Source organism: Biomphalaria glabrata, chromosome 7 (genome assembly GCF_947242115.1).
Source record: "Biomphalaria glabrata chromosome 7, xgBioGlab47.1, whole genome shotgun sequence".
NCBI classification, from domain to species: Eukaryota; Metazoa; Mollusca; class Gastropoda; family Planorbidae; genus Biomphalaria; species Biomphalaria glabrata.
Genome location: NC_074717.1, coordinates 7170107 through 7185989, shown reverse-complemented (window position 1 = coordinate 7185989; position 15883 = coordinate 7170107). Strand labels below are relative to the sequence as shown.

Sequence of the window (15883 nt, the reverse complement as noted above, 5' to 3'; positions counted from 1 at the left end):
TTTTAGAAAAGAATTTTCGAAATGTTTTTTGATACAAGCTTATGTCAACTCATTATGCCTGTCTGTCTGGTAAAAAGTTTGTACAGTTTATTTCTCCCGCACCCATTCTTGGATCAAACTTTGCACACTTATTCATTGACATAGACAAGACATGAATCCATTAAAAACAAAAGACACACAAAAAAAATTTACTGACAATTAATTAATTTGTTTGATACCTACACGGGAAATTAATCCTTCAGTATTCACAATATAGCTAAATTGTAGGGTTTTGTCCCCTTAGATAATTGTTAACGCTATTTCTCCCACACGCATTATCGGATGAAGTCGATAGCTTAAACATTTTTTTATTGTATCTAACAAAACTTAAATCAATAAAAAAAAAACACACCCTATTAGTCGATTAATTATTGACTATTAATTAATTCTTTTGATATCAAATAAGGGAAATAACTTTTAAATTATTGAGAGATTCAGTTGTAAGGGCGGAGTTGTTCTCTTTAGATTAGCACTGTTTATTTAAAAAAAGATTTTCTATATTTTGCTTGTTTAAAATTCTAGACAAAGATCACCTGTTTCTGTGACCTACGGTTAACGAAGGTGTCATGTGGCCAACACAACGACCAACCGCCTTTACTTTTCTCCAGTTAATGTCCAAGTACCCATTAGAGCTGGGTGGACGCACAAAGGTCCCCATATTAAAAAATCCCAGTCTTCACCGGGATTCGAACTTGGGACCTCCATTTCGGAAGCCAAGCGCTTTACCGCTCAGCCACCGCGCCTTCAGGTAAGCAGAACATACGTTGTAACTTTGTAACCATTCAATTTTTACTTCCTTGCTTGCAACCCGCCCACAAGATTGGAGCATGTGCAGTCAATAACTGACCTATATAGTTCTCAGTCCTAGACCATCTTGTCACCACACTTTAAGGTGTTCATCTCTAGTGCAGTCCAGAGGCTTCCTTTCGCCGATTGGAGTCATTATTCTACAGGTACAAGAGCCTTTTTCTCCCAGGGCAAAGTTTTCTCTTTTCTTTTGTGGGCTTTTTCAAGCGCGGCAAAGCCCCACGTCCGGCCCACCTCCTTTGTCTTGACTTGAGATTGACGGAGTGGTCATGGTGTTAAGGAGTTGATTCTATTTTTATTCTAAAATTGTAATAAACAATCTTTTTATTGTAATATGCTATTGTGCTGTTAATTTAGCTGTCAAGGAAATAGTGAGGATATATAAGGAAAGCGAAACAAAGAGAAAAATTGAGAGAAAGTGAGAGAATGAGAGAGAAAGTGAAAGTGAGAAAGAGAGAGAGAGAAATATAGAAGGAGAAAGGGAGAGAATGAGAAAGAGAGAGAGAGAGAATACGATAGAAAGAGATTGAGAAAGAGAGAGAATGAGAGAGTGAGTGAGAAAGAGAGAGAATGAAAAAGACAGAGAAAGCGAGAGAAACAGACAAATAGATGCATTGACAGGGAAAGACGGACAGAAAGTTTGAGAGAGAGAGAGAGAGAGAGAAAGAGAGAGAGAGAAAGAGAGAGAGAGAGAGTAGAGGGAGAGTAATTATGATTAGGATGTATAAGATATTTCGCATGTATATTAATTTAGTATGCGTCTAATATTCTTATTCTATAAATTACAGACGTGACTTCAATAAAGTAGATAATTACATCCTGCGCATTTCATGTGTCAATTTAAACATGCTTGTTAATCAGTCACTTTAACTCTGCCAAGACGTTGGTTTTCCTGGCTGATTCAGGCAACCCGTACCATGCTCTAACAGCACCATTGAAGAAGGAGCATTTGTACAAGTTAGTCTCAGCATAAGGAACAAGGAATGTGTATTTATCCTTTCGCCTTTCTGAATATTTATTTTATTGACGTTTCTGTCCTGAGCCTAAGGCAGGACTTCAAACCCACACCTTCCCTTGACACTGTGTGACGTATATCAGGGAGTAGTGTACATGTTGATGTCGATTAAACAATCTCTCTTACTCTCTCTCTCTCTCTCTCTCTCTCTTTCCGAGTTACATTATGCCTTTCTACATAAACAAACTCGACGCAGGGGACATGGGCCTACTTTAATGCTAACCGGATCTGATCAAATCTTTTTTTTTTCCATGCATGCATACATTTAAATATGTTATTTGTATCCTTGAAATATAAAAGTTTGGCTCAAGGCAACTGTTGGACTGCTTTACACACCTTTTACTCTGAGAATATTGAGTATTTCTATCTTGGACTTTTCTTTCTTCTGAAATGTAAGGAATGTTTTATCAACTGACCAATTCGTTATTAAACTCTTGTCTTCCAAATTTTAGTTTATTTGTATTATGTGAGTATATATTATATACAGAGGCGTAGTGATGGGGGAGGGAAAGGGGGAACGATTCTGGGGCACCACTTTGGGGGGGGGGGCATAATAATAACATTATTGTAGATATTTTGGTTAGGTAATACATTCTAAGGTTATTGTATTATAAAATATTATTATAATATCATTATTATTTTTTATAACCCTATATTTCAATGTGATTTTCATGGAAAAAGGGGGCGGGCCACAAAAAAGTAGATTTCCCCGGGCGGATGTTTAGGTCACTACGCCTATGATTATGTATGAAATATTTAATATATATATATAAATACATATTTATTTATATAAGCATATATATCAATTGAAAGCAACTGTGGTGGTTGAGTGGTAAAGCACTTGGCTACCCTGGTTCGAATCCTGGTGATGACTGTGATTTTTAATTTAGGGATGCTTAGAGCGTCAACCCAGCTCTAATTGGCTACCTGACGTTAGTTGGGGAAAAGTACAGGCGGTTGGTTGTTGTCCTGGCCACATGGGACCCTCGATAACCGTAGGCCAAAGAAACAGATGGCTTTTTACATCATCTGCCCTATAGATCGCAACTGTATAACTTTATATGTCAATACATATTGATCCCAGACACTCCCTTTTCCATACATATACACATACCCCTTCATTGTCTCATTCACAAACACTCCTGAATATTCGCATCACGGACCTATATATATTATACCATAGACTATAGACTGGACATGGACATCTCTAACGCTACACAAAATGACGTGAAAAACTTCAAAAAAGTTGAAACAAGGCTTTTTTTTTTGTAAAGTAGTTATAAGAATTAAAGGTGTTTTTTTTTCTCAGCGCTGTCCTATGTAATTGAAATATGTGTAATCTCATAATTATTATCTTGCAGCTTTTAGATACATAATCTAGAAACTTTTAGGTAACAAATCTATTTCATTGTGCATTCTAAAGTCATAAGACGATTAAATCCAACAGACTTGAATTATTTCGATATAGGATTTTCGAAACATTATCTCAATGGAAACTAACAGGACATGGCTTTAAATCATAGATTTTCGTAAATATACAGTTTTGTGATCAATATTGATAATAACCCAGAACCCATGCAATATAAAATCCGTAAAATGGTATTGCATTATTTCTAGACTTTGAAAATTAAAGATCATTACTTTTCTATGCAGGGGCGGACTGGGTATCAAAATTGGCCCTGGCATTACCATATAAACCGGCCCACAAATGGCTTGTCATATATTTTCGGCGTGGGGTGTGTGTGTGTGTGTAGATTTTTACCCCACTCCGCAATTTATAAATATATATATATATTATGATACAACTTTGCTTAATATAAGCCTTTTGTTTTTAAAGTATTTTTCTAAATTTTCTTGTTGCTTGTCAAGGTGAACAACACTCCTTGGCAAAATCCACATTGACACACATCCCAACTATTTCAACCGTTGCACAGCACGGGTATACGCTAGTTTACATAGGCAAATAGTTCTCAATACAAATATTGAAGTCGTTTGTTTATTCTATTTTCTACACCAAATGTCGGAACATATTCTGCGATTCAGAAATATTATAAACAGAAAAGTTTCTCAGTTTTATGTTTCCTATGTCGCGTTTGTTACTAAATACAATGTCATGCACACAACAAGATTTTAAAATTACAGCAAACTCGTTTGGCTTAATGGAACTTTTAGACAGTCATTTCTTGCTGCTGAACTCGACAGTCGCCACACGGTTCGTTGGATCGAGACCAATCGTTAGGTCTCGCTTGGACTCAGTAGACTGACTATATGCATACTCTTACACAATACACCTTTTAGCTACACGGCAACAAGAGACTAAACAAAATTACAAAACAGGAGCTCGTTCAGCATTCACCTTACAAAGTCTTCAGTACGTATATCGTGGGGTTCTTATGCAAAAAAATATAGTTATTGTGTAATACCACGGAAAAAACGTGTCTTTTTTCACTGTAGGTCAAACCGCATAGTTTGCAAGCGACCTGAAATTTTAACGCAGCTAAAATTCAAGAATGAGTACAGATAGGAATCATCACGCGTCTCTCGAGAAAGAAAGATCCATGTCTTGATGGTTATAAAAATATTTGAGTTTATCTCCCTTACCGGAGGTCGAATGTTAAATTTTTAAATAAAAATATTTGAGGTTATCTCCCTTACCGGATATCGAATATTAAATTTTTTAATAAAAATATTTGAGGTTATCTCCCTTACCGGAGGTCGAATGTTAAAAATTTCCTTTTTTAATACATTTATTGGTCGGTAAAGGTACATGCGTAGTTTTTTGGAGGTGTTATTAAACTTCAATTCTAGAACCCCTTAAAAAAAGGGGGCGGGATTTTGAGGAGTAAAATAGCGTTGTTATCCCCCGTATTTTTCTAGATAAAATTGTCACGGAGACACCAATGCAAGAAAGGGGATTCAGTGTCTAAGTTTCTCCATCAGACATCACGGATTTCAACTTCCTGTTTTCATTGTATGGATCAAGGTCATCAGTTGAAAGAGAGTGTGAGTGAGATCATAAAAGCATTGACCTTTCCAACGTATCCGAGTTATAGAAAGAAAATAAAAGATACTATGTAGATATTAATAATAATAATAACGCCACAAGAGGTTCTCGAGCCTACTGACGAGCTGCTGTACTGGGATTGGTCCAGCGTTGACCTACAAAACAGTAGATCTTAATCGCCCTTATCTGCTGCTCATTGATAAAAAAAAGAAAAAGACGATACCATTTTCAAAATCGCCGTACCACTATCTCATAATTTAAAAAAAAACTGAGTTGGAAAAACAACGAAAATATCGGAGCTTGGTGATAAAGTGTTTACGGAAGTTATCTAAAACAACCATGGGCGTAGCAAGGGAGGCTGGGGATCAAACCCCCTCCCCCAGAAATGACCCCCCCCCCCGCAGGGGTGGGACGGAATTTAGTGACTGATTTTTTGTTTTGATTTTGTTTATTTAAGGAAAGATTTTAATAATAAACCATCACTTGCGCCAGCGCAGCTACGGGGACATTGAGTTTAAAACCCCTACCAGGGGGCCTTGAAGTCAAATCCCCGTCCTCTATAAAACAAAACCCCAAAAAAATATAATGTAAGCGGAAATGCCCAAATCCAGTGAGCATAGCAAAGGGTGGCTTTGATTTTAAACCCCCTCCGAAATTTACGTTAAAATTCCATCTTCAATGTAAGGCTATCCATACTTCAGTCACCAGATTCCATAAGGGTACCAAAGAGGCGCCTTGTGTTTAAAACCCCCCTCCAGCTGGGGTTAGCAGCTAAAAACCATGTCTTCAATATAAAAAAGCTTACAAGAAATTTACCCCCTCCCCCGCCGAAAAAAAAATCCTGGCTACACCCATGAAAACAACCATATACCCCATGTTATACCAACTGAACGGATAATAACAGCTGACCTCGCAGATACCTTCAAGGCCCTTAACATTCCTAGAAAGATTCTCGTTGCCTATCAGAGGGCTGTATTGCTACAGACCTGCCACATCACCTTCAGTGAAGTCCAGTAGGGAGTCGGCGCCGTAGGCGCCATTATCCCGTTGGAGGTTAGAAAGGCCTTTATCCAACCACCAGGACTGGACATGGGGCTCTTCACCCCTGTCCTGTCTGAGGACTTTCAACGGTAGACGGTCATATCGGTTGACTGGGCCAGACCGGACCGTGCCGTGTACACAGCGCACCATCCCCGTTCCTGGGTCCCACTCGCTATAAGTGGCCGAGAACAGTGCTAACTGCGGGAAGCTTGTCTCATATTCCTATACTGTAACCGCCACTGTACCGTGCAAGGACCGCCACTCCAGTGCCACATCACCAGAAAATTCCTCAATGGAAACTGATAAAGGGACTACGATAAATTTGTCTTTCTCTCTAACGAATCTCGACCCTGGCAGCGTCTGAGAATAAATACTCGTTCGTCTCTAACATAATAATAATAATAATAATAACAATTAACAATCATATTAATATTAATGACTCTTTTATTCTAGCTCAAAGATTAATGAGAAGTATTTCAGGAGGCGCGTTGGATGAGTGGTAAATGGTTCACAGGTTCGCATCCTGGTGAAGACTGGGCTTTTTAATTTCGGGATTCTTAAGCGCCTCTGAGTCCAACCAGCTCCAATGGATACCTGACATAAGTTGGGGAAAAGCAAAGGCGGTTGGTCGTTGTGCTGGCCACATGACACCCTCGTTACCCATAAACAACAGAAATAGATGACGTTTACATCGTCTGCCCCATAGACCACAAGTTCTGAAAGGGAACTTTACTTTTTTTTTCAACAGTATCTCATGTGGGCAGTCTCAGCTTCGACATACACATTTTCCCACTTCCGCTGTCCGTCTAATAATCACAGTGCTTTTGTCTTCTGTGCTATGTATAATCTCAGACAACGGACAAGAGTGTGCTGTGTGTCTACCAAAAAGTTGAACATTTTTTTTAACATTACAGATCTTATATATAAACTGAACTGCTTACAATTACATGGACAGACGACGCCTCGACCGCGAAAATGAAGAGAAACTTCAAAGATTCGATCCACTGGAAGTTACGTTCTTAGATCGAAAGACAGGGGTAAGTCTCAAGTCTCAGCACACAAATTTGATTCACAAAGAACTAGATGTATTAATACCAATAATATCATTCCCTGTTCATGGGACCAATCATGAATCTCATTTCCTGTTCATGGGACCAATCATGAATCTCATTTCCTGATCATGGGACCAATCAGGAATCCCATTTCCTGTTCATGGGACCAATGATGAATCTCATTCCCTGTCCATGGGACCAATCACGAATGTCATTCCCTGTTCATGGGACCAATCATGAAACTCATTATCTGATCATGGGACCAATCATGAATCTCATTCCCTGATCATGGGACCAATCAGGAATCACATTCCCAGTTCATTGGACCAATCAGGAATCTCATTCCCTGTTCATGGGACCAATCTTGTATTTGTTAAAGTAATTAGTAAATCCAGCTCAGCATTGATATCATGACACAAAGTCACGTGATTTTATTTCGTTCATTAAAATATCAGTTCAAAAGTGTTTAATGTTGCGATCTAAATCCATCCATAAATAAGACGGGGCCAATAGTACAAAGAAGAACTTTCCAATGATATATGTACGCAGGCATTCTTAAAAGGGTGTTATTAATTGTTGTATGGTATTATTAGCGTAGCCATGTGAAACACTACAATTATCCTTAATCTTCGGAATCAAACACATTGCAATTATTATTATTATTATTATTATTATTATTATTATTATTATTATTATTATAAAAGAACGAGTAGTCATTCTCTGGCGAAGCCAGGCTCGAGTTTCGTTAAAGGGAAACAAAATTCATCGTAGTCCCTTTATCAGTTTCCACTGAGGAATTTTCTGGTGATGTGGCAGGTCTGCAGCAGTACCGCCCTCTGACAGGCAACGAGAATGTTCCTAGGAATGTTAAGGGCCTTGAAGGTGTCTGTGAGGTCAGTGAATAAATATCCATTTTCTGGTACTAAACCGTATGAGATTCGATATTTGGAGACAACATTCAATGATCATCAATTCAAAAGTCAACTAATACATTTTCTGATGATGGGGCAAGTCCGCAGCACTAAGTTTCTTTTTTACTTTAACATTACATTAACTTCTTATTTATTTTTTGGCAAAAAAAAAAAAAAAAGAAAAGAAACAATTAATTAGAATCTGAAGAGAAAAAACAACATCAATCTAAGTTTTTTAAAATGTTAGTTGGAACGCAAAACAAGAACGAGAATGAAAATGGTTCTGAAACGAAAATTACTTAAAAAAAAAAAGCTATTTCAGATAGCAAATGATTTACGGCAGTTGAGTTAAAAATACAACAGAGAACGAAGAGCTAATGTGATACAACAGATAGGATAGGATGATAAGAGACAGAAAAACTAATACTGATAAGATACAACACGTAAAATACAACGGATTAGATGCAACGTATAATATACAACTAATAAGATGCAACACATAACATAAAACTGATAACATACAACACATCATAACAAACAACTGATAACATATAACACATCATAACAAACAATGATAACATACAACACATCATAACAAACAATGATAAGATACAACACATAACATACAACTGAAAACTGAAAACATACAACACATCATAACAAACAACTGATAAGATATAACATAATATAAAACTAATAAGATACAGCTCATACTATACGAATGAGGACGTATAAGCTATAGCATAGAATTGATAAGATATAAACATAACATACCAATGACAAGATACAGCAATAAGGTTTGTCTTCGAGTCCGCAGTATTTCACGAGGCTACGCAGCCTCACTTGCGAACTACAAATTTTGTCACCACCAAACATAACATCTAACTGATAAAGGTACAGCACATAACATTTAAATGATCCTGTTTGTATTTGATCTGCAGGTGGAGTACACAGCTGATGGAAAGCCATTCTGGTTATCCCAAGGGCAATCAACAGACTCACAGAACTATTCTGAAGAGGGTGCCAACTATCCCTCCCAACCCTGGCACGGAGAATACACTAATGAAGCGGTAAGAGTCCCATCCTACTATTTTGTAATTTAATTCAATCTAATTATTTATTTAAGATACAAGTAACATCGACAAAGTTTTTAACAAAAATCTATTTTTCCTTTACACAAATTAATTCTGGATGTCAAGCTCATGATTTCTACATAGAACAATACGCAAACTATTCCTGAGCATCTATTTATCAATTAATAACTGAACAGAAGACATGCGGGAATTCCCGCTGACGCGTTCTCAAAATAGACCAAATTTAATTTTGAGATGATTATATTTTGAAAAAAAAACAAACTATTACGCACAAACTAGAGTTTTCACTGTGAGGCCAATTAACTAGTAATTGTTTCCACAAAAATATACATAAATTGACAATTTTCTAGTTACATTACCAGAGCCATATACGAGATCCGTGTCAATCCAAGTTCCACCTATGAAATAACAAGCGAATATTTAGGAAGCTGTTGCTCTATATTCAGTATTTCTATGTTTAATATTATTAACGTGAACTCACTGATTTTAAACGCTAAAAAATTGATCCCAAAAGTTACGTCATTGATGTAAAAAGCTAGAATATTGATCCCAAAAGTTACGTCATTGATGTCAAACGCTAGAAAATTGATCCCAAAAGTTACGTCATTGATGTCAAACGCTAGAAAATTGATCCCAAAAGTTATGTCATTGATGTCAAAAGCTAGAATATTGATCCCAAAAGTTACGTCATAGATGTCAAACGCTAGAAAATTGATCCCAAAAGTTACGTCATTGATGTCAAAAGCTAGAAAATTGATCCCAAATGTTACAGAAGTAAGCTACAGAGGTAATGATATTTGTCGTCACCAGACGACCGTATTTTGTTGTAAACTTGGTTATTAAATGTTGAATAAGTTTGCGATCATTTGAAACCTAGAGGTCTGAGAAACAAACTTATCAGAAGTTCTTCTGATTTCTAGTACTGCCGTTTAACGCGTGGATCACAAAGTCAGCACAGCGACCAACGGCCTTGCCATTGCACACTAAATATCTATACCAATTAATGTCTGGCGGCGTGACGGTCAAGTGGTAAAGCGCTTGTATTCCAATAAGAGAGCTCTCTAGTAGTTCTAGCCCCTGTGAGTCCGTCCAATCCTGAAATATATTGGAGAAGTAAAGGTGGTTGGTTGTCGTGCTGGCCACATTACACTCTCGGCAATAAAAAAAAAAAGACAACACGTTTTGGCTCTTTAGATCGAGAGGTTTTGAAAAGAGTACCTTTTACCTTATTAAAACCTACAGAAGGTTTGGAAGTCGAGTTCTTTCGTTTCCAAATTAAAGCGCTTTATGCAGCTGACACGACCCCCCAATATTTAGCTAATAAAATATATATTTTAACTGACTTTATTTAAACACTGCTTTGTGGACAACAGTTATGTGTCTTTTTTTTTAACTAGATTGAATGTGACACCCAAAGATTTACATACTCGGTGCCACAAGATATAGCGCCATCTGGCAATCAGCAACACTGGAAGGAAACTCGCGAGACTGAGATGAACACGTCGTCTGCTGGTAATGACTTTTCAAGAGTTTTCACCGTGTCTGGTAAACAGCAAGAACCTCCTCCTTCTTACGGCAGATACCACGAATCCCAGCAAACACCTGCACAAGGCCGATATTGGTCTGAACAAACTCAGCAGTGGCAAGGATACACTCCACAATTATCTGGATCAACGCCACAGTGGTCTGCACAAGATCAACAATGGACCGGACAAAGCCAATGGCCTATGACCACTTCCTCTAACGTCACTGTAACACAGCCGTCCGTAACTAACAACGTGGTGGTAAGTAAAGAGAACTAAGTGTCTTTAAAACACTCTTTGACCGAGTGCCGGCAAACTGAGGACATTTTCTCTTTTTTGAGGTCTTCTCCTCCTTCCAGATTGTTGTTACCAAGCTCATATCGACTCTGTCTGTTTGTCTGTCTGTTTGTCTGTCCGGCAAAACTTTGTACTCGTTACTTCCTCCACACCCAATTTCGGATTAAGGTGAATTAAAATTTTTTGCACAATTATTTCTTTTACCTGACAACACAAGATGATAAAATGTAAAAATCGTGACCTAAAATTTGTTTGTTTCTAACTTTTTAGTAATCTTTTAATCTTTTTTTTTACAAAGCTTATAAAGACTCTGTCTGTCTGTCCAAAATTTTGTACACGTTATTTCTCTCACACCCAATCTCGGATCAAGTTCAAATTTTACACAATTATTTCTTTTACCTGACAACACAAGAATCAATTTTAAAAACTCCAATATGTTAATTAACTATTGACAATTAATTATTTTTGTTCGGTATCTCAAACAAATGAAAGAAACTGAACTTGACTGAATTGTGGGTGGTATAATCCGAATTAGTCCGCTGAGTCTTAGTGAAAACAACATGAAAAATAGGACGAGACTAAAGAAACGATAGATAACTTTACAATCTTCCATGTTCATAAGCTCTCCATTAGCAGAGTGGTTACCGTGTTGGCTTGAGAGGGTTGAGAAGGCTTTCGCCATGAGTTCGCATTCAGGTCGTTCCCCCCACCCCTCCTTCCCCTTTCCCTTTTTATTTTATATTTATAAATGCTTTTTAATTCTTACTAAAGATCTATTGCAGCTTCGGTCGAATGGTCCAAACTAACTTATACAATTATGCTTAATATAATCTTTATTGTTTTGTTTTTTTTAAGTTTTTTTAAAAAATATTTTATCTTGTTTATGATTCTTTTTCTCGAATAATTATCCAAAATGGGGTTTGCTTATTGCCAAAGAACTTACCAGCAGCATGAAAGATTTTATGAAGTTTAAAGATATTTTACTTTAATTTTATGTGCTAGAAATGATACTATACTTTGGATGTGGCTTTCATGTCATACTATTTCCTTTCCTTCACTTACAACAGATTTCCTCAGGGCGTAAGCCTGATAATCATTTATGCATGAGTATATTCGTATTGATCTGTTGTTTTTGGCCGATAGGCATCTGTGCTGTGGTTCAATCAAGTCAGGTAAGTAGTGACCACAGCCTATAGATTTACAACATTACTTGTATGTACTGAATGTTCTCGAAAAACATGTGAGAAATACAAGAACATTTTATATATATATAGATAGATAGATAGATAGATAGATAGATATAGATATAGATATAGATATGTATTTATATACATTTTAATATATATATATATATATATATATATATGTATTTATATATATTTTAAAATAACATTTTATAAAGATCAACCCTAAAAAGGTAAGGTCATGGTCAAGGCAAATCGCTAGGGAAGCAGTGTAGTGGGGAATAGGCTATGTTTCTGAAAAAGCTAAATAAATAAATTACTAAATATATATATAATGGTGCGCATCAGAGCACCGCTCAACACGAGAAGACTTGTTGATACAACAGAAAGGACTTTTGTAGATTCGGTTGATGGGATCTGCTGGTTATGGGAGTCTAAACTGTCTGGGCTAAGTGTCGTCCTTTGTGATACCAGTGGCCTGTTTGGAGGACCTGAAGCGACACTGGGAAGTGTGTCGGTGGTCTGTTCTAGTGTTAAGTAGGACTCTTAGAACTTAAGACATTACACCCTGTGACTTCATAGCTGAGGTCCATGTCTATATATATACATGATAGTTGCAATTTGAGCCCAATTTCTCAAATTGAAGTTACGAAAGAAAATTATGACAATATATTTAGGTATTAGCTGCTTACAACCTATGCATGGGATGATCAATAGTCGCATCTTGACTTAAAAAATGCCAAAAATCTATCAAATCTAATTCTATCATACAATCTAATAAAAAAAACAACTGTATCCATATTTAAAGCCAATATACCCAACAAGACTCCAACTCAACTGGTTTAGATCTAGAACTAGATCAAAATCTAGACAGCATTTATATATATATATATATATATATAGATTCGTGATCTGTGATTTGATCTAAACTTTAAGTTCGTGAATCGTTAAAAAAAAACCAAAGAAATGATTTTAAAAAAAATCAAGTTTTAACTAAAATAAAATAAAGTGGAAAAATGTGAACTATTCGGCTACCATATTTATTGACCTACATTTTTAAAATGCAACTATACGTCTGGATAAAACCGGATACATTTCCTACCACACATCTTGGGTAAAATACATGACATAGAAATTACTGCTATTGTGTTGTTCCCTCTCGCGGTGTTTCAGGTCTTCTGGAACTACTCGCGTTTGATACCAACACTTTTTTATTTTTTTACAGGCTAATTTAGTTAAGCAGTTTAATTGAGACTTAACTCTTTCTCTCCTAACAGACGATACCAACGTTGATCCCACCAAAATGTGGTAAAAATTACGGAGAGAAAGAGTTAAAAGCGTAATTTATGCTTTCAATTAAAAAAAAATAATTTCAGGAGAAACGTTCGACCCCATTTCATTTGAGTAAAAATATCGACCATTGCTTTCTGAAAGCTGAACACATTAATATAAAAGTACAGTTCTCCTTCCAGACCTTGCGATGTATGGAGCAGATGATGTAAAGGTAATCTGTTTCTGTGGCCCACGGTTAACGAGGGTGTCATGTGGCCAACACAACGACCAACTGCCTTTACTTTTCCCAATTAATGTCAAGTACCCATTAGAGTTGGCTGGACTCAGAGGCCTCAAAGAGCCTGAAAAAAAAATCTCGGTCTTCACCAAGATTTGAACCTTGTCCCCCGGTTCGGAAGCCAAGCGCTTTACAGCTCAGCCACCGAACCTCAGAACATATTAATATGCTATTTGTTTTTATATTGATTTTTAAGATCCCGTTTAAGTTATTTAAGCAAAAAATACAGTAAGTTAGAAAAAGAAGGCAGAGCCTATGAAGATATCAGCCAATGCTGATATAATATAACCTAACGAACCCCTTCGCGCCATGGTCACTGATGCCCTGGTATCATTGTTTTTGAAACGTAAACAGTATTATTAGCAATAAAAACGTCTAGATCTACAAGCTGTGTACAAATACACAAATTAAGTAGGTCAACTAGAATGCTCTAGAACTATTCTGTAATTTTTTTTTCCAGGTCAACCAGTTATATGCACAAGGGAAGCATGTTGAAGCCCAGCAGAAATCTAGATCCGCCAGAAGCCTAAGCATTGCAGGAATGGTTTTAGGTTTTATTAGCTACGGAGTTGCTGCAGTAAATGTGTTTTTCAGACTCAAAAACAGCCATTTAATCTAAAATGTTCTTTTTTTTTCCATCAATAAAGTGCGTGTATTTTTTTGGGTTGTTCAAATGAAATTTATGTATTGAATGGAGCCGGTTCAAACTGAATCAGCGGAGGAAGACGGTGTAAGATCTTTTAACTTATAGCAGTGATGATCTAACTACGACATGCGGACTTTTTCCGATCCGTCTCTTGATAGTTCTACCCGTTAGACTTAACTTAACGCAGCCAGTGACAAATGTTTCAGACTTTGACTCGAACCCTAGGTCGATAAATGTTGGCCAACGCTAGTCTGCTGTAAGGTTACCCCCTTTCAAATATTGCGATGTAGAAATCATGTTTCTATGGCCCACGGTTAGCGAGGGTGTCATGTGGCTAGCACGGACGATCAACCTCATTCACTTTCTTCGACTAATCTCAGGTAGCCGTTGGAGTTAGACTCAGGGGCGTCAAAATATATCAGAAATTCTAAATCCCAGTCTTCTCCGAGATTTGAACCCAAGACTCATCGGTTCGGAAGCCAGGCGATTTGCGACTCAGCCCAAAGCGCGTCTCATTCAACTCAAATGTTCTTTGTACTCACTATAGAGTGGAATAAATTCATAGACGGACACGAGTATTTTGCGCATCGCCTTATGTAGAAATTAGATGGACTGTTAATAGAGGACCTTGACTGCGTAGGCTCACTGATGAAACATGCAATTTTGTATAATCTGACGACATTCGTCTATTACAGATCAACATCAGCTTCATAAAGAAGAAATTGATGTTTTAAAAAAACTTTCGTTGTTTAGAGCTAAGAAGTTGGGAAAAAAAAAGAATTTACAGAAATACCTGTTAGTAAAACTGTTACTCACTGGATAACCCTAGCCTACATATTTTAAGAACTACAAGTTAATGGAAATAATTTTCCAGGTGAAATCTGGTACTAAATAATTATGCCGAGAATTATACATTCAGATTTAGATTTAGCTTATTAAGATTTACGATTGAATAGATTTTTTTAAAAACCAATTGTTAACAAGGCTTGCGGACACATCGACCTACCTCCATAGTTTTTATTTTGCTGGCTAATGTCAGTTCCCCAGTATAGCTTACTAAACTCAATGGGGGCAAAAAAGTCACCAATAGAAATCTTCACCGGAACAGTGTGTCAGTGCTGCGTGTTTGTGTGTGTGTGTGTGTTTAATTGTGTCTGTGCGTATTTGACTATTTTGTACATTTGTAAATAATTTTATTTTGTCATATATTTACTTTAGTTTTACTGTGTTTTGTTTCGTTTAAATGCAATTTGAAAACTGAAATATTTTTAATTTCTTTTGTTTTCTTCCATGACATTTTGGTTTTAACAATGGCATTTATATTTTATGTATTGCCCGGGGGAGTCCGCGTCACTCTTTATCCAAATAATCGATTCAGACAAAAGTCATTTTACATATATTTATCTTGTTTTAGAAAATGAAAACTATTTTTGTATATCTTTTACTATGTCAAAAACATACAATTTAGTTGAATTACATGTTGTTTTTCTTTGTTTTTCTTTTTAATTTTGATATCATTAAATAATGCAGGAAAATAATGTCATATTTATTTTCTTATACATACTTACATATAGACATACATACATACATACATACATACATACATACACATACATACATACATACATACATACATACATACATACATACATACATACATACATACATACATACATACATATGTATATTGTTAGACACAT

The 15883-nt window shown here is 36.5% G+C and overlaps 1 protein-coding gene across 1 annotated transcript; it reads left to right on the top strand.

Annotated features, from left to right (window-relative positions):
• Positions 1-2109: 2109 nt before the first annotated feature.
• Positions 2110-15659, top strand: LOC106061272 (uncharacterized). The gene is made up of 6 exons (XM_056036877.1): positions 2110-2253; positions 6821-6943; positions 8811-8939; positions 10361-10747; positions 11851-11955; positions 13998-15659. Exons 2-6 carry the CDS (start codon positions 6854-6856, stop codon positions 14154-14156), a joined length of 870 nt encoding a protein of 289 aa, XP_055892852.1. The 5' UTR covers positions 2110-2253; positions 6821-6853; the 3' UTR covers positions 14157-15659.
• Positions 15660-15883: the final 224 nt, after the last annotated feature.

Bases quoted from the DNA above. Each gene is read 5' to 3' on its own strand.
- LOC106061272 (XM_056036877.1), top strand. From the start codon at position 6,854: ATGGACAGACGACGCCTCGACCGCGAAAATGAAGAGAAACTTCAAAGA. The intron at 6,944-8,810 runs GTAAGTCTCAAG...TTTGATCTGCAG, and splicing joins TCTTAGATCGAAAGACAGGG to GTGGAGTACACAGCTGATGG. The intron at 8,940-10,360 runs GTAAGAGTCCCA...TTTTTTAACTAG, and splicing joins GAGAATACACTAATGAAGCG to ATTGAATGTGACACCCAAAG.